This window comes from Giraffa tippelskirchi, chromosome 14 (genome assembly GCF_054371585.1).
Source record: "Giraffa tippelskirchi isolate mGirTip1 chromosome 14, T2T-mGirTip1v1.2.pri, whole genome shotgun sequence".
Classification (NCBI taxonomy): domain Eukaryota; kingdom Metazoa; phylum Chordata; class Mammalia; order Artiodactyla; family Giraffidae; genus Giraffa; species Giraffa tippelskirchi.
The window spans coordinates 57161229-57179133 of NC_137288.1; the positions used below are offsets into that span (position 1 = coordinate 57161229).

Sequence of the window (17905 nt, forward strand, 5' to 3'; positions counted from 1 at the left end):
GCCATGGAGATTGTTGAGTAAGAGAGTCATGTAATGATATGCCTAATAGCTGAACACCAATGGATTGAAAAGAGGGAAATTAACAACACAGACACACAATTCAGAGGTGTGGGCTGGGTGTGAATAGGGGAAGGAGAGTGAAAACTCACTCAGAGGAAGGTAAGTCAGGTGTTACCCCAGTTACAGATGGGGCTCTCTGACCTTCGCACTCTCCTCAACCTCATTCATGAGGTTGTTATAAGGTTAAATGAGGTTAAAAGAGGCACCAACTCATTTACGCTAGTTAATGTCTTCATGGAGTGAGACAGAGACTCCAAAGTTCCCCCGTTCCTCTAAGCCTTCCTCTCTACCTCTATGAGGAGGGGGCTACTACAGGGAGGACTGGATCAGAGGGCTGGACTGGATACGCTCAAAAGCCTTTTCCAGTTAACGTTCAATGCTTCTGATAGTTAATAGAATGATCTTTGAAAATGTCAACTAAACACAACTTCACAGAAAAAGATAACACTTCATTTACCATCCACAGATGTCTGTATCACACATACTCACACAGTAGCCTTGAAAATTACACATCACAGTGCTAAGCTCAATTTCTGCATGGGAAAACATGTGCCCAAATCCTGGCCAAAGTGTTATCCTGTAGGACTGGATGTAGGGAAAAATCAATTGTCACTTCAAATTGTCACTTCAAAAAATATCCTTCTGCTATAGTAGCTAGGAAATTGCCTCATGATGTTGTGGGAGTCTCTGCCACAGTAAGCTGGAGAAGTAAGAGATCTAGGGATCTGTGGAGAGATGACAAAAGGGTCTTGACAGTAGGTTCCAGATCCTCTATATGTTGGGCATTGCTAATGATAGATGGACAGCATTGGCCCACCTCCAGGAGGCAGGAAAAGCTGTTCAAAACCTGAGAAAGACAGCTTGTAGAAAGTGTATAGGTAGAGACTTGTTTGAGTAAAGGTTGATTATTAGTAAAATAGACTAGATCATTTTTCCTCTTCTGAAAGATGTCATAATACAGTTTGGGTTTGGTTTTTTTCCCCTGAAAGGAACTTTAGTAAGCTTCAAATTGTATTTGACAGGCAGGCTCCTCTGTAAAATGAATTTTAACCCTGATATTTGAACAGATGGCATTTTCTGTATGTTAGCAATCAGTAGAGGCATAGATACTATGGATACTACTCTCCAGAAAAAAAAAAAAAAAGGTGCTTTTGAGCAAATCATTGTGGCTCATGACTGTTCTTTCCTTCTCTGAATCAGTGAGAGGACAGCATCGATGGACTCTTGCCTCTTAAGACACAAGATGCTGGCAATCCTTGAGGGCAGGGACCGTGCCCCTGAAATGGTCCTGGACAGCCCCAGTATGATGCTACCTGCACTGGGACACTTAAAAGTCTGGTTAGAGAAGGAGGTAACAGCAGTTCCTATGCCAGGTGGGCACGCCGAGGAGTTACTCAGCTGCTAAGGTTTGCCTGCAGACTCTCGAGGACTAAGCTTCCCAGCACATGTGAGGTTGGGCCGAGAGAGCAAAGCCCTTGGTCCTCGAAGCAGCCAGAGGAGCCTGGTGTGGCCCCAGTCCCCAGGCTCAGGCCGTCTGTTTGTTGCACCGTGCCACGCAGTACTATTTTTTGTGTGCCATGATGTTAGGGGGAAAGCTGGAAATAACCCCACAAAGTGAGTTATTGTTAAAACATTTTTGTTCCTGGGCTTTAGAACACCCAGTCCCTCACCTTCCAAGCATCTTGGCGGTTTTCGGCCATGGGGTATAATCTCTTGCTAACCAAAACAAATCACACGGAGCAAGATCTCTCTCTGTCTTCAGTGGCCTATTTCATTCTCTGTCATTAACTGTGTTCTTCCATCCACTCATGAAGGATTTCTGGGCCTCTGATTGGTTAGTCATAGGCGGCCCACCACTTTATCACGTCTATAAACTCCCCTTCTTCTCTCTAGGCAGTGCTGGAAACAGCTCTTGCCCGTCAGTTTCTGAATCCCTGCACAGCTAAGCCATCACCACAGTGAACCTGTGGAAGGCTCTTACTTTCAATATTTATGAAGCATTTGACATCTACAGTGAGATATATTATTTTTTTAATAGTTCATACCCTGAAATGATAGTTCATATCCAGTCAATGGTGGTTCATTATACCAGTCAGAAATTAAAATGTCTAGGGTAATTATCCTTCATTAACATAGTCAATAAATACTTCTGAGTGCCTACAATATGCCAGGATCATGCTGGGTGCTGGGGGTGCCAATAAAAACCACTGTAAGGGAAAAAAATGGGCTGTCAAGGATCCTATCAGGGTGACAGACAGGAACACGAGGTAGGAGTGGGTGCTGGTATGTGTAAGCTGCCAGGCCTGGCCTGACATGAGGACCCACTCTGCCCAGAGCATAAGCTGTTCCAGGGACATGGCTCCCTGATGTCAGCATTGCAAAGTTATTCTCCCTAGCATTTTGCAAGCATTAGTCTCATCTTTGTAACAACATGAGAATGAAATAGCAGGTACCCTCCAAAATACTTGTCATCATTCTGTTTAGATGGGGTTTGCAAGGCCAGCCCTATAGGGTCTGTAGATCTCCTTCTGAGTACCACTGTGCTTGCAATGGGGGAAACTGTCAATGAAATTTCATGACTTGCAAAATGCAGTGCAGAAATGAGTGATGCTGGTTCCTGGCCAGCATTATCATTGTTTTCTTTTTTCCCCACCACACCAATGGAACATTTCTTTCTAGAGCATTTGATAGATATGTTCATGATATCCTTGAAATTGCCTTTATCTGTTATGAAAGTCCTGAGAATCTGTCCCAAAGGTAGTGGTAAATTGCTATCACCTCAGCTTTAAGTATTTTCACAGCCTCGGGAAGTTTGTTATTTTATCTCGTCTTCCTTGTGGCATTTGTTCCCACCTGCCATCCTCATCTCTTGGCTGGCACAGAGGAGCTGTCACCCTCCCTGGGTGGTCAGTCTGTAGCCTGCACTCCCATCCTGCACAGGAGACCAGAAGCAACACTATATCAGACCACATTTGGGGCCACCTCCCCAATCACCCCAAGTAAGAACAAAACATGGATTCAAGGAAAAGAAAGATACTCTTTGTTTTTATTTTTGTGGCTGGGACATCGGTTCTAGGAATACATGGTAATGTGGACCCTGCCCTACTTTCCTGGATTCTGAGCAGGCAGCACAATCTATTGATAAGAACTGAAAGCAAAGGGTCAGGGCAGGAAAGGGGAGACAGTTCTTCTATAGATCAGCAAACTGGGAGCCAGGAGACCTGGGTGCAACTCCTGGCTGTGCCATAATTAATAACTATGTGATTTGGGAGGAGTGGGGAGTAATGCAGTTTCTCTGCACTTGGGAAGTATACTGTGATTTTGAAGACCCATGCAATTCTGAGTCTATGATGCTAAATAAGGTCAATATATTGCTCTATGCAGAGGGTGACTGGGGTGGCTGACACTTAGCATATGAGGGATGAAAAGCATTGGGCGGGCAGAGGTTCCCTTCCAGCCTGGCAGATGTGCCCTGCAGACTGGCTATGGAAGAATGCCCTGCTTTGTCAGATGATGCAATGATACCCTCTGGGTCCCCACCCCACTGCACCTGGCAGATGTGCCCTGCAGACTGGCTATGGAAGAATGCCCTGCTTTGTCCGATGATGCAATGATACCCTCTGGGTCCCCACCCCACTGCACAGAACCTACCTGCAGAGGTGCCTTATTCACTTGTCTCTGACTTACCAGAGCTTCTCCAGCCTCTGGAGTTAAGGCTCCATGGTGACCCACAGGCAGGATGCTGAGTGAAATAGATAGTTCCCATCCTGAGCCTAGAGGGGAGGAGCGTGTTTGAAGTTTCATGTTTCAGTGTTTGAAGTTTCATGTTTGAACTTTCAGTCTGAGAGTATAGACAAACCCCTTTGCTTGCTCATACATGTCCCCCATACTCTGGTTGCTGATGCTATATTCTCAGCTTTGCTAAAGCTGTTTCTACATGAGCAATGTGATCTAGACCAGTTTTCTCAAACTTTAATGTGCACACAAGTCAGTTGGAGATCTTCTTTAAAAAAACAAACTTACTCCAGTTCAGTGGGTCTGAGACGGGACCTAAGAGCCTGCATTTCTAACAAGAGCACTTGGATGTCCGTGAAGCCAGTCCACAAACCAGACGCTGAGCAGCAAAGATGCAGAGAAAAGAACTAGGGCTGAGGGCCATGTAACTCACTGTAGAGTGCTTCAGAAATCACCGGAGCTTCCGTTTTCCATCTTTCAGGGATAACAATCTCCCAAAAGTATCCAAATGTAAAGACAGTGTTAGAGCTCTCCACTATTCCAGGTAGCCATCTGATCATCTAACTCCAGAATTCACCGGAACCACAAGCAGAAAGCGTTAAAACTGCATACCTTGGGGACCACCAAGTACCCAAATTAATCAGCATGGGGCATGCTTCATAACAAGCCATCAGTGATCTGAAGCTGTCGATTCTCAGACCCCACTTTGAGAAACGCTGCCCAGGTGATAAGCTACTCTATTTTCCCCAAGGGTGGAACTCTAAGGTGATAAGACACAGCAGCAGGTTTCTGGTAGCTGATCACAGCCTCAGGACTCTTACCCCCCCAGAGCAAACCAATGTGCCCAGAAAGCACCCAGGGAATCTTGTTGGACTGTAGATTCTGATTCCATCGGTCTGGGTGGAAGCTGAGGTTCTGCATTTCTAACAACCTCGCAGAGAAGGCTGATGGTGCTGGTCCAGGGACCACACTTTGAGTAGCAAGACTCTTGATGAGAGGTTCACAGCTCCAACTGCACATTAGGGCCATCTCTTAAACACCATTGACCTTAAAAGTCTGACTTTTAAAATTGGTCTGGGATGGGAGTCAGACCTTTCTTAAGTACTCGGGTGGCTCTGATGTGCAGGGAGCATTGAGGACCTTGCCTCCCCACCCCGCCCCGCCAACACACACACACACACACACACACCAGTCTAAAGCCCAGTGAAGGAGGCTTAGAGCAGTGCCTTCCTGAGGAAACAAGGCAGGCTGGCCCATCTGTTTCTTGACCCTGATAAGTATCTGTGATGTGGTTTCTGTCAGGAAAGGAAGTGCAAGTTTTAGCAGGCAGAATGGGAAAGAGGGCTTTTTCCATAGACACTGACGCAATCACTACTGCAGCTTGGACTGCACTGCTCCTCCAGCTCTGCATGAATCTCCAGCTCTGCATGAATCTCCCGGCGCTCTCTGCTTGCCTCTGGGGGTGGACCAGGGTGGGACACTGACCTGTCTCGTTTTGCCCCTGGCCAGGCAACACTGAGGCAGAGCCACCCTCGACGAGCCCCAAGGCGGATGAGGGCTCAGAGGCCGTGCTCCCCAAGCCCAGGAACGTGTTCCATATCGAGTGGTCTTCCATCCACAGGAAGAGCAAAGGTGTGTGCTTCCCCCCATGGCTCTCAGGGGGCCTTGACCTTTTCACCTCTAAAATGGGGACCCTGGCAGCACCTCTATCATGGGCCGTGGGGAAAGCTGTGAGGGTGAGGTTCATTCTCGTCACCCCCCAACCTCTGACTACAGCCATGGGTCTCAGGGTCTCGGCCAGGGATGGGGAGACTGGAGCTGAGACAGGCTTTGTCGGTCTTGGCCAGGAGGGTTGCAAACTTGCCGGCACATTGGAACCACCCGCACCCCATGCCCAGAAACGCTAATCTAGTTCATCTGGGAGGCAGCCTAGGTGGCAGAAGAAGCTTGAACAGCTCTCCGTAAGGCAGTTGCCTGGTGGCCTGGTGGTTAGGATTTGGTGCTTCCACTGCAGTGGCCTGGGGTCAGTCCATGGTGGGAGAACTGGTCGGCAGGCCACCAGCAGATATAGCCAAAATACAAAAAAGTAAATTAAAATTAAATAAAACATCACATTTAAAGTGACCCCAAAAAACTTCAAATCACAACCACGATGTGGTCACGATGGTCACGCTGCTAGAGATAAAAAGTTCTCTCCTACAGCTGTGAGGGGAGGGGCTCCCAGCAGCCAAGAGGAGATCCAGAGGGCAGCCAAAGCTGAACAGGCAGGGAAGCCAGAAACCTGGATGCAGGGGGCAAACAGGGAGGAGGCAAGGGAGGGATAGGGGCATCTCCAATCAGATGCAAGGTGGGAGTAGTCTCATGAAGGCCTAATTGTGCCCTTCAGAGAGAACCCCTTTGGGCCAGAAGTTTGACAGAGCCCCCAGGGCATCCCGAAGAAGACAGCAGAGTTTGCTTCCAAAAGTTAACACTCTCCCTAGAAACATCTTCTTAGGATGGTGTTGGAGGGCTGGGATAAAGGAGGGCCTGGCAGAGAGCCCTGCACTAAGGAGCCTGAGAGAAGGGTTAGTGGGAGCTGCTGGAGAGCTGACGTTTCAGACAGAAACAGAGAATCTCTCAGGATATCACACACACTGGCCTCAGAGGCTAGAGTATCCTCTTTGCTTCCCACTCTTCCTTTCAAAGTTCCTTAATTTGTTTCTCCCACGTAGTGTAACTTCCCAAGCACCACACTGGTATTTGCAGTTCCTGCTCCTTCAAACGAGGGGGCACAGGGCCATTGATGCATCTCTTCTAGTGCCTAAGTGCCCTGAAATCTCATACATGTGAACTGAATGGCCAGTTGTCTAAAGGTTCTCGGCCTCGAGAGCTCAGACTGCCATTCTCACACTTGACCACAAGAGGACACCAGAGCATCAACCGCAAAACTTTCCAAAGCCTTCTTTCATGATACCTCAATCCTTCTGAAATTCCTCATCTTTGCAAATAAATTATCTCATAATAATGAAATACTTAAAATGAGTTTTCTAGAATTACAAGGACATGCCAAAATCTGTTTTGAATTAACAACATGGGTATCCCTTGTCTTAATCCAACCAGCCACTGCAGCTTCAATATCTAAAATTCTGAGACATAATCCTAAAAAGACCAAAACAGCTTAGGTCATCCAGCTGGGAAGAGTTGCTGTAAAATTTGAACACAGACCTTGGATAGTTCAGGCAGCTTAATGCTTTATGAGCAATAACACCTTATAAATACCAGTCATTGTGTCATGTAGGGAAAGAATCCTGGGTTCGGGGCTCACAAGTAGCTCTGTTTGCTCATCTACAAAACACAGGAGTTGAATAAAATCAAAGCCTCTTTACCAAAAGTCAGCCAAGCTTCTGAATTCCCTAAATTCCTGTAAAATTGTCCTGTTTACATCAAGATGTGCATTTTTTTTTTCCCCAAAGAGCTTGCCCATGGGTGTTTGCAGTAGCAGAGGAGGGGGCCTTCCTGTACAAAGAGACATGCCCAGGGCATCCTCAGTGGGCCAGGAGGTGCTGAGCATTCCAACTCAAACCTGGCAGGAAACTTGCTGCAAAGGTGCCAGGGTAGAGGTCCTAACTGATGGTGCTCTCTCCTTCCGACTCCAGTGTTTGGTAAAGGTGAGCAGCAGCAGAGGCACCCCAGAGACCCTTCTCCCCACCTGTACCGGAAGCCCACAGTCGAGTTGTTGGTGAGTAAAGAGTGACCCAAATCAGGGGTGGCGCCCACGTCCCAGAGCCTGCCGCAGAGTAGAAAAACCAGGATCGGAAAAGACATCCTCCGGATTAGGCAAATTTTCTTGAGTTCATATTTCTAGAAACATAGTTATGTGGGATAAAGATGTCTATTTTTCAGTTTACTTTATAAAATTTGCTGCTTCTTTTATTTGATTATGTTGTGTTTGTCCTTCTGAATCCAGCATTCAAGTATTTAGGAAATAAGCTGGTGCTAATTTTCAAAACAGAATCTTTACTTGTTTAATTTTATGGATAGTTAAATTTTAAAGACTAGACATATTGGAGTTTGGGGAGATACTGTCTTCTGCAAAGAGTGTGGTATACTAGAAGTAATATTTTAAAAAAGAATCTAAAAATTTGTGGGTAAATCTAAATTATATCATTTGACCTTGACCTTTATAAATGAGAACCTAACCTCTCCATCCACGCCTGAGACCTCATCCACAGAATGAGGCTAAAGCTACTGTCTTGTTACACTACAGTCATGGGGGATTGGTTCCAGGATCCCCGAAGGGTACCAAAATCTGTGGATGCTCAAGTCCTTTACATAAAAAGGCGTAGTATTAAATTTTCGTATAACCTATGCACTGCCTCTGATACATTTTAATTCACCTCTAGATTACTTACAACACTTAATATTAACACAATGAAAATGCTGTGTAAATAGCTGTAAATACAGTGTAAATGATCGTAATAATAAAAATGTTGCCAGTGTGCAGCAAATTCATGTTTTCCTTTTTGGAACTTTCTGGAAATTTTTTTCAAATATTTTTAATCCACAGTTAATTGAATCTCTAAATGATACAGATGCTGACGGTACAATGTTGTTGCCTATATTAAATGAAGTAACACGTCAAACGAAACAAAAGATATTCTAGTCTATAGAAAAAAAGATGCTTAAATAGCAGTTTCACTAAATATCAAATGAAAATCTTGGCTTGCCCCCTGGCAAGCACTTCACTCCTCAGTGTGAGAAGCTCAGAATGTGGGGGCTTCTTGCCCGTCTCTTGTCCCTGGACAGGATCTGGACACCATGGAGGACAGCTCCGAGATAAAGGTGGAAACAGGCATCTCCAAGACTTCCTGGATTCGGAGTTCCCTGGCCGCCATTGGGAAGAGGGTCCGCAAAGCCCTGGGGTACATCACCGGAGAAATGAAGGAGTGTGGAGAGGGTCTTAAAGGTAAACGCTCCATGAGAGCAGCCCCTGCTCCCACCCCTAAAAAGGTCCCCTCTGGCCGTCCTCTAGGAAACACGCTGGATGGATCGCTATAGATGAGATGGAGTCCTGTTTCCGTGGATAGGATTGGATAGGAGTTTCCCTGTTACAACAGCCATATGGACTTTCAGAATGTAAATGCCAATACCCGTAGATGTGCGAGCTCTCAACTCTGAACATAACAGTCACGCTCTTGCCAATACCCCCTCAGAATGTCACTTTTTAGTACTGGGATTCTAGAGCCAGCTTTCTAGGAAAATGCCCACCTAGAAATGGCCTATGTGAGAGCTGTGTCTACTGTTCTGACAGATTCCCATTAGCAGTCTTCCAGAACTCAGGCCAGGGGGTTGGCGCCTGGATCCATCCTCCTGAAATTTCAGGCCGTTCTCCTGAGGGACAGGTTGTGCAGGGTACCCACTGCTTAAACAACAACCTACAGACCACAGCCAGCTCGCAATGGGCCTGGAAAGTTTTCTGGGCAGTCAGATGCCCTCGTGGGTTCTTTCCTTACCTCGCTCTGTGACAGGTGACAGCAGGGGGCTGAACACACCTTGGACGCCAGCTGCCCTCACCCTCTCACCCACTGGGGCCTCTCCTGGCACAACTGAGCCTTGACTGTCTCCCTGACCCGTTCCATTTTCAGACAAATCTCCGGTGTTCCAGTTCCTCGACTGGGTGCTCCGGGGCACGTCCCAGGTGATGTTTGTGAACAACCCCCTCAGCGGCATCCTCATCGTCCTTGGCCTCTTCATCCAGAACCCCTGGTGGGCCATCTCGGGCTGCCTGGGTACCGTGGTGTCCACCCTGACAGCCCTCATCCTGAGTCAGGACAAGTGAGTCCCAGGAAACCCAGGGTCCAGGCCTGAGACCAGAGGTAGCTCCTTGAGGGGACCCTTCACCAGCTTCCCATCCTCACTGCTTGGCTCATGGCTCAGAAACTCCTCAAATAAGGTCACTCATAACTAAAACAACCATCCCCTGGTTACAAAACTGCATGTTGTCCAGGGGATGGTGAAGGGTTGATGATCGGAAAGTGTGTGTGGTGAGGCTCCAGCTGAGAAAAGCCTGGCTCAGAAGGACAATCAGGGGGGCCGTGCCCTGCTTTAGGCCGCAGGGGACCCCCCCCTTCAGTAGCCCTCCCCCGTCAGGTCCGCCATCGCAGCTGGACTTCACGGCTATAACGGGGTGCTGGTGGGGCTGCTGATGGCCGTGTTCTCAGACAAAGGCGACTATTTCTGGTGGCTCCTACTCCCGGTCATCGTGATGTCCATGTCTTGGTAAGTTTGCCTCTGAGGCTGTGGGTGCGGATGAAGGGCTTTCCACCTTTCTACCCTAACTCTGTGACCGTCTAAACAGGAGTTTAAAGCAGCATTTCCTTAGAAATATCTTCACATCAGAAATACCGTCTAAAAGTAATTACTGACGTTGTACGGCGACAGCACCGCTGTGCTAGGTGTTCCACACACGGTATTTCATTACCTACGCTCCTTTACTCCTCTTTTCTGAGATCTAAAAGAGCCCCCGGCCCTACCCCACCAGAGCACAGGGGAGGGAACTGAGGTCCACGGAGGGTTTAGAGCCATGGGGTCCTGTCACTCTCTGGAAAACTTCTCATCCCTCCTCCCCAGCGCTGCCCTGTCCTCGGACCCCATGACCAGACCAGGACAACCTCCCAGGGTGGACTGCAGGCCCAGTCACTGCCCAGAGCCCTCAGGGGGCCAGACCCCAGCTCCTCCCTCCCCTGCAGAAACCACAGGCCACTCCGGCCAGGATCGCCCTCAGCTCCTCCGCAAACATTTGTTGAATGAATGAATGGGTTTCCCCTTCGCTGGTCTGTCCTCTCTGCTCACGCCTGCAAGAGGGAGCCCTAAGGCCCTTCAAGGAGGTTCTGTGACTCCCTTGCCTTAAGACTTTCCCCAAAAGACATGCTTCTGAAGCTGAGTCTGGGCATCCGCCCTGTTGCTGTGTGGGGTAGAGGAAGGAGGCCCAGGAAGGGGGCTGCCCAGCACCAGTCAGGCTGGGAGAGGGAGCCAACCAGCTGTTTTTCCCCTGAGAAGGCTCCGGGAGCCCCCTTGTCCCACTCAGTCTAGCGCCAGGGCCAGAGGGCATGGTGAACAGCATCTCCTGTGCTTCTGCCATCAGCCCCATCCTCTCCAGTGCCCTGGGCACCATCTTCAGCAAGTGGGACCTCCCGGTCTTCACACTGCCCTTCAACATCGCCGTGACCCTGTACCTGGCAGCCACGGGCCACTACAACCTCTTCTTCCCCACGACACTGCTGCAGCCGATCTCCTCCGTGCCCAACATCACCTGGTCAGAGATCCAAGTGCCCTTGGTAGGTATCGTGGAAGGTGGAAGGGCAGCGCCTGCCCACACTCAGTGTTAAAGTGGCATTTGCTTATTTTGCATGTCAGAAACATCCAGTTATATTAATACCTATTACCAATTATTCAGTGCAAGGCACTCTACCTACAACATCACATTAGCCACCAGCTTTTTCTTTTCTCTTTTTAAGAGCTAAAAGGGCCATTTCTGGCCCTACTCTGTCCTGTCATAGCCCGGAGTGAGAGACAAAGGCCAGGTTAAGAGACTGCCTGAGGTCATACAAGCTGAACGAGGGGTAAAGTCAAAAGAAGCCTCCTGACTTCTAGATTTGGGTTCTTTTATCTTTTATTGTTGTTTTGCTTTTGAGTCTTTTTGATCCCTTACTCCAGTTCAATCCAGGCTAAATCGTGTTTTTCTTCTTATTCAATGTCGTTGAATCATTGATGACATGCACACCACACTGCCGTCTGTTGGCTGGAGAAGTCTCTGCCCCAGGCTGGGGAGTGGGTTCCCCTCGCTCTCTGGGGCATCACCCATTTTAAAGCACAGGTGTTCCTCCACTAAGAAACATCTAACAGAGCTTTTTAAACTTTTGGTAAGCACTCGGTGTATAATTCTGGCCTCTGGAAGTCTGCCAAGATAGATAAAAAAAAAAAAGAAAAAACTACACTAAAAGCTTTAAGTCAGCCTGGAGAAACGTGCCCATCAGCCTTCTTTCTTAAACTGGGCACGTTTTCTCTGAGGTCCTCTACTCTGTTACACTAAATGATTCTGCGGACTAGCACTCACTCTGAAATTTGTTATTAGCAGTCCATCATCTAACCACAAAGCCACCTGGGCTTGTTGAAGGGACTTTGTGGCAGAAATAACGGTGCCTAGTTTCTCTGACAGTTCATGGAGACAGCAGGATGGCGTGGAAGAGAGAGCCCTGCATTTGCCCAAGAAGTATTATCAAGGAAGAGACATGTTCACGTTAGCCCCATGCTTGTTGATGTACATGTGTGTGTGTGTGTGTGTGTGTGTGTGTGTGTGTGTACCTTCGTGAGCCAAAGGTGAGAAACATGCCATGTTGGCAGTTCAGACCCTGATGCTTCCCTTTCACAATATTCACGTAATTAGTATCTTCTCAAATCAAAACGGCTCTAACTGGCATGGCTAAGGGGGGATGATGGTAGAAAGGGCAAGTTTGAGATACTTTGCATTCTCCAAACCACAGTTTCCATAGAAAAAATTACTAGGAATTTTGTAAAAAAAAAAAAAAAAAATTAAATGGGAAATACTGTACAAATACTTTGGAACCCCCAAAGTTCCCGGAAAGACAGATTCAATGCTTGGTGATTATTCTTTGAGAAATACTCTTCTGGCTAATTTTGAATGGATTATGATGATGGTGAGTATGTCTTGTCATTTTGACAGTCATAATTAGAGCCTTGAGTTTGGGGAAACAGCGGTAGATGTTAGAGAGAGGATTTAGGCCTCCCAAGGATTTTGAGGCTCTGCAAGTTCCCCTGCTCTTTGGTGATGGGGGAGCCTGCTGGAGGCTGCAGCTGGCTGGGGACCAGACAGCCCAGCCACTACCTCTGTCCAGAACTCTGTCTGTCCCGCTCTACCCCACATAGCGATGTCTGAGTCCTATCCTGTTCTCTGTCCTAGGATAAGGGGGTACTGAGCCCAAAGGGTTGCCCACTAGACCACTGCAATCCTGTCTGGATGTGGGGTGAGGGCCCTACAGCCACAAGACCTCACTCCTCAGCACCCCAGGAGGAGGCCTCAGAGGACGCAGGCTGAGGGAAGACCTGCTTCACCATGAACTATAAACAAGGGGAGGATGAACCCAGTGCACCCCCAGCAGGCCCAGAGCCCCTCCCACGTTTTCCTAGTTCAAGTCCCTCTGGCCAGCCTTCAAAACATAGACCCAGTCTCAGCCACTGGGGAAGCCTGGGCACCCAGGATCTTTCCCCAAATTCCAGGGCACATATACAAGTGCCCACAAGGCACTGGACTCGGGACTTCCTTTCTTGTTCATAGACACTCGCTACCTGAGGCACACGGAGGCCTGACACATCAGGGCCCACCCCCATCAGCCACCACGTGATGGCTTTACCACTAAAACCTGCACATGCCAGGGTACCACCTGCCCAGAGTCTCCTCTGTGGATACAAGTGTAGCTGCTCATCCAGACGACCGCACCAATATGACCATGGCCCAGACATGCTGTCCTTGAAAACACAAAGAACCATCTTCCCGTCTAATATTTGGCCTTCCAGGCATGTTTTTAGCTTAAAGAAAAAAAACAAGATGTTACAAGAGTTTTTCAATCCCAACTCTGATCAGCCAACTAGTAATTTTCTAATGAACAACACCCTGATTTTTTACTAAACGCAAGTCCAGTTGCTCACCACTCAAAAGCCAATTCTCAAGAGACAAGCATTGGTAGAAAAGGAAACTTTGCTTTATTTTGGAGGCCAGCAACCAAGGTGGAAGGTGGACTCCTGTCTAAGAACCAACTCCCTATTGCTGTTCAGGAGCTTTTAAAGGAGTTTCAGGGTTGTAGGGCTTCCCAGGTAGAGCAGCAGTAAAGAATCTGCCTGCCAGTGAAGGAGATCCAAAAGACACAGGTTTGATCCCTGGGTTTGGGAAGATCCCCTGGTGTAGGAAATGGCAGCTCACTCCAGTATTCTTGCCTGGAAAATTCCATGGACAGAGGAGCCTGGGAGTTTAGTGCCTTACACTCATGTTTCTAAATAAAGGAAACAACATTTTAACCTTTTACTGTTCTCAGAACTCAAGATTAAAACAATAAATCTTGTATTCCTTGCAGAGTGAAATTATTTGAAAGTATCTTGGAAAACTGTTGCAAAATGTTAGTATGGAGGGTTTGGCACCAAATATTTTCCAGCCAAGGTTCAAGTTGTCTCTTTTGCCTCCCTAACTGCATATGATCCTGTTGGACCTGCAGCTTTTGAGAGCCATCCCTGTTGGAATCGGCCAAGTGTATGGCTGTGATAACCCCTGGACTGGAGGCATTTTCCTTATAGCTTTGTTCATATCATCGCCTCTTATTTGCTTGCACGCTGCAATTGGATCCACCATTGGGATGTTAGCAGGTTAGTGTCGTTATTAATTAACTTAATTAATGGGCCTTATGAACAGACCCCTGATTAATGGGCTGCAAGAATGTTGTGCCGGGGCCAGCTCCAAAGAAAATGGTGACGTGTGTCTTCGTTGCTCCACCTGCTTATTCTTGCTTATTCCTTCCGTGTCACCTGGTCTTTCCATTTTGGGTGCTGTGCCCTCCTGCTCTGCTGAGCAAACCCCATCCTCGAGAAAGGCTCTGGTGTTAGTCACTTACACCCCTGGATAAACTAAAAGCTTGGGAGGAGCTTGTTCCAGGCGTGTTTATATTGTAAGCCTTATCTCTAATCATGATAAGAAGCTTGTGTGCTCCATGAGAGAACAGTAAAGGGTTAAAATGTTGTTTCCTTTATTTAGAAACATGAGTGTAAGGCACTAAACTCCCAGGCTCCTTAACCCTCCTTCTTCTGGCATATCTGCTCAATCAAACTTCAGATCATTACTCAAAAGAGTCTCATACCCATACCAGCTGAACCACTGATATGCATGTGACTCTAAGGCCATTTGTCTCCTTTAGATGTTTTCCCACTGAATAGTCAGGAGTCCTTTTCATAAATACTTTGGGGGAACTGATAACTGTCTGAGTTGAGGACGGTGTGGGACTTTGGGGCTTGTGGGCCCCCTCGACCCCACACAGCACTCAGCCTGTCTTCTCCCCCAGCTCTCACTCTCGCAACGCCCTTTGACTCCATCTACTTTGGACTGTGTGGCTTCAACAGCTCGCTGGCCTGCATCGCCATAGGAGGCATGTTCTATGTCATCACCTGGCAGACACACCTCCTCGCCATCGCCTGCGGTGGGTACCGCCAGCAGAGTTCCCTATCCACCTCAGATGACACCAGCATCTATGCCCACGGGGAAACCACCCTGTAAAACTTTTGCTGAGCCTCCAAAGATAAATGGGAGAATTTGTTTGCTTTATAAAGAGATTTTTATTTTAAACTATTGTGAATAGTCCTTTAGTGATTAGTACGTTAAAAACTATTTTCACTGAATGTAAAGTGTTCAGCCACACGAAGACAGAGTTTTTGATGGAGGGTGTTCATTTGCTGTCTATGGGCTGTCTCCTGTGATTGCTGCTTTCCAGGTTGGTGATTGAAGCAACCTGTGTGTAAATTAATCTTTATATGGAGAATTGGGTGATTTATATCAGATACAGCAGTTAACCTTAAACCCAAACATTGACCATAGGACCTTCAAATAATACTTGTAGGTGTGTGGTTGGGGTATTCAGTAACTCTCTAATAAAGGTTTGCTGTTGTTAATATCCTAGGAATCATTGAGATGTTTTTAGTGGAGAAATTAAAGGTTCAGAAGCAAAACCCAATTACTGTGGCCCATTTTCACAGACCCTGACCTCCCACCAGCTCCTGGGTCTCCCCAGTGGCTGGCCTGGCGATGCCCTCAACACGCAAAGCTCCGATGATGAGGCAGCAAGCATATTTGGTCTTCCTCAAGCTTACAGAATGCTGTTCCTCCCTGGAAACCCACATTATGTTAATAACTTGTGATGAAATATCCCAGCAGGGAGTTCTGGGATTCACACGCCTTGGCTGTATAGTAAAATGTTCATTTATGGTTTATGCTGCTAAATGTTCCTTTGCTAGAATGCAAGGTGGTAGGACCCAGGAGAACTGTAACAGCTAAATTCTGGTCCTTTTTAACAAAGTTCATCTGCTGTCTTAGTTATGTCGGCATTTGCGTGGAATTTAACACTTTTCAAAGCTGCCAAGCAATGGAAATGTAACACAATTTTTTTTTTAACGAGAGATAGCATTTGTGGCATAAAATGTATGGGGAGAGAATGTATAAACTTGAGGCACTGCTGGTTTCCTGACTATTTCTTCACTCTCTTGCAGCACTGTTTACAGCCTACCTGGGTACCGCCCTGGCTAACATGTTGTCTGTGGTGAGTCAACAAGGCTAAGGACATGCCTCACACCCTCCCCCATGTTCTCTTGGCTCCCCAAATCCTTTTCCAAGAACCCCTCCCCAATCCATCTCTCTTGTCTCAAATCATTTGCATTGTGTGGATCCTCCACCGTGGGTTTCTAGGATGATTATGCAGATCTATCTGATATCGGGGAAAAATTAAGCCACCTCACCCAGATTCTGCAATCTCTACAAGGCTGCATCTGAAATATTGAAAAGGTAGATTCTTTATCCACTGAGCCATCAGGGAAGCTCTTCATTTTCTTTAAATACGTGATCTTAAGGAGCAGTGACCTCACAAGAGACTGACCCAGACTTGCCCGTGAGTGTCCAGGAGTCTCCGGCAGAGGGATGGGTCGGCGGTGGCCTGCTGCAGGGTTGGGGGCACTGAGGACAGCAGTGCATGCGTGGGACCTTTTGAAGGAGGTCGCCATTATCTTCATTACCTTCACCATAGTTTGGCCTCAGGTCAAACAACTGGGAGGGAACACAGCCTTGTCCATCAACACAAAATAGGATTAAAGATTTACTGAGCATGGCCCCGCCCATCAGACAAGACCCAGTTTCCCCCTCAGTCAGTCTCTCCCATCAGGAAGCTTCCATAAGCCTCTTCTTCTTCTCCATCAGGGGGCAGACAGCCTGAAAACCACAATCAAAGAAAACTAACCAATCTGATCACATGGACCACAGCCTTGTCTAACTCAACGAAACTATGAGCCATGCTGTGTAGGGCCACCCAAGACAGACGGGTCATGGTGGAGAGGTCTGACAGAGTGTGGTCCACTGGAGAAGGGAATGGCAAACCACTTCAGTTTTCTTGCCTTGAGAACCCCATGAACAGTATGAAAAGGCAAAAAGATATGACACTGAAAGATGAGCTCCCCAGGTCGGTAGGTGCCCAATATGCTACTGGAAAAGAGTGGAGAAATAACTCCAGAAAGAATGAAGAGATGGAACCAAAGCAAAAACAACACCCAGTTGTGGATGTGACTGGTGATGGAAGTAAAGTCCAATGCTGTAAAGAGCAATATTACATAGGAACCTGGAATGTTAGGTCCATGAATCAAGGCAAATTGGAAGTGGTCAAACAGGAGATGGCAAGAGTAACATCAACATTTTAGGAATCAGCAAACTAAAATGGACTGGAATGGGTGAATTTAACTCATTTCAGTTCAGTTCAGTTCAGTCGCTCAGTCGTGTCCGACTCTTTGCGACCCCATGAATCGTGGCACTCCAGGCCTCCCTGTCCATCACCAACTCCCGGAGTCCACCCAAACCCATGTCCATTGAGTCGGTGATACCATCCACATTCTCATCCTCTGTTGTCCCCTTCTCCTCCTGCCCCCAATCCTTCCCAGCATTAGGGTCTTTTCCAATGAGTCAACTCTTCACATGAGGTGGCCAAAATATTGGAGTTTCAGCTTCAACATCAGTCCTTCCAATGATGGCTCAGCTGGTAAAGAATCCACTCACAATGCAGGAGACCTGGGTTCAATCCCTAGGTTGGGAAGATCCCCTGGAGAAGGGAAAGGCTACCCACTCCCGTATTCTGGCCTGGAGAATTCTAATTCTACACAGTCCATGGGCTCGCAAAGAGTCAGACAGGACTGAGCAACTTTCCATTTCACTTTCCAATCCGAGTATATACGTAGGGTTGAGTTGTGGGTTCATACATTTAATCACCAAGAAACAGAAATGCAAAAAGGCAAAATGGTTGTCTGAGGAGGCCTTACAAAG

At 47.4% G+C, this 17905-nt stretch overlaps 1 protein-coding gene across 2 annotated transcripts in view; it reads left to right on the top strand.

Moving 5' to 3' along the window:
- SLC14A2 (solute carrier family 14 member 2) overlaps positions 1-17905 on the top strand; it is a 66766-nt gene that overhangs the window by 42966 nt on the left and 5895 nt on the right. Inside the window, exons 10-18 of one of the 2 annotated variants that reach the window (XM_081563179.1) lie at positions 5305-5427; positions 7431-7513; positions 8581-8740; positions 9420-9609; positions 9925-10053; positions 10919-11111; positions 14061-14208; positions 14898-15032; positions 16096-16145. In XM_081563179.1, the coding sequence (XP_081419305.1) occupies positions 5305-5427; positions 7431-7513; positions 8581-8740; positions 9420-9609; positions 9925-10053; positions 10919-11111; positions 14061-14208; positions 14898-15032; positions 16096-16145 (1211 nt within the window). Of the gene's footprint in view, positions 1-5304; positions 5428-7430; positions 7514-8580; positions 8741-9419; positions 9610-9924; positions 10054-10918; positions 11112-12594; positions 12604-14060; positions 14209-14897; positions 15033-16095; positions 16146-17905 lie in introns of those variants that run through there. The other variant, XM_081563180.1, reaches the window with a different exon arrangement.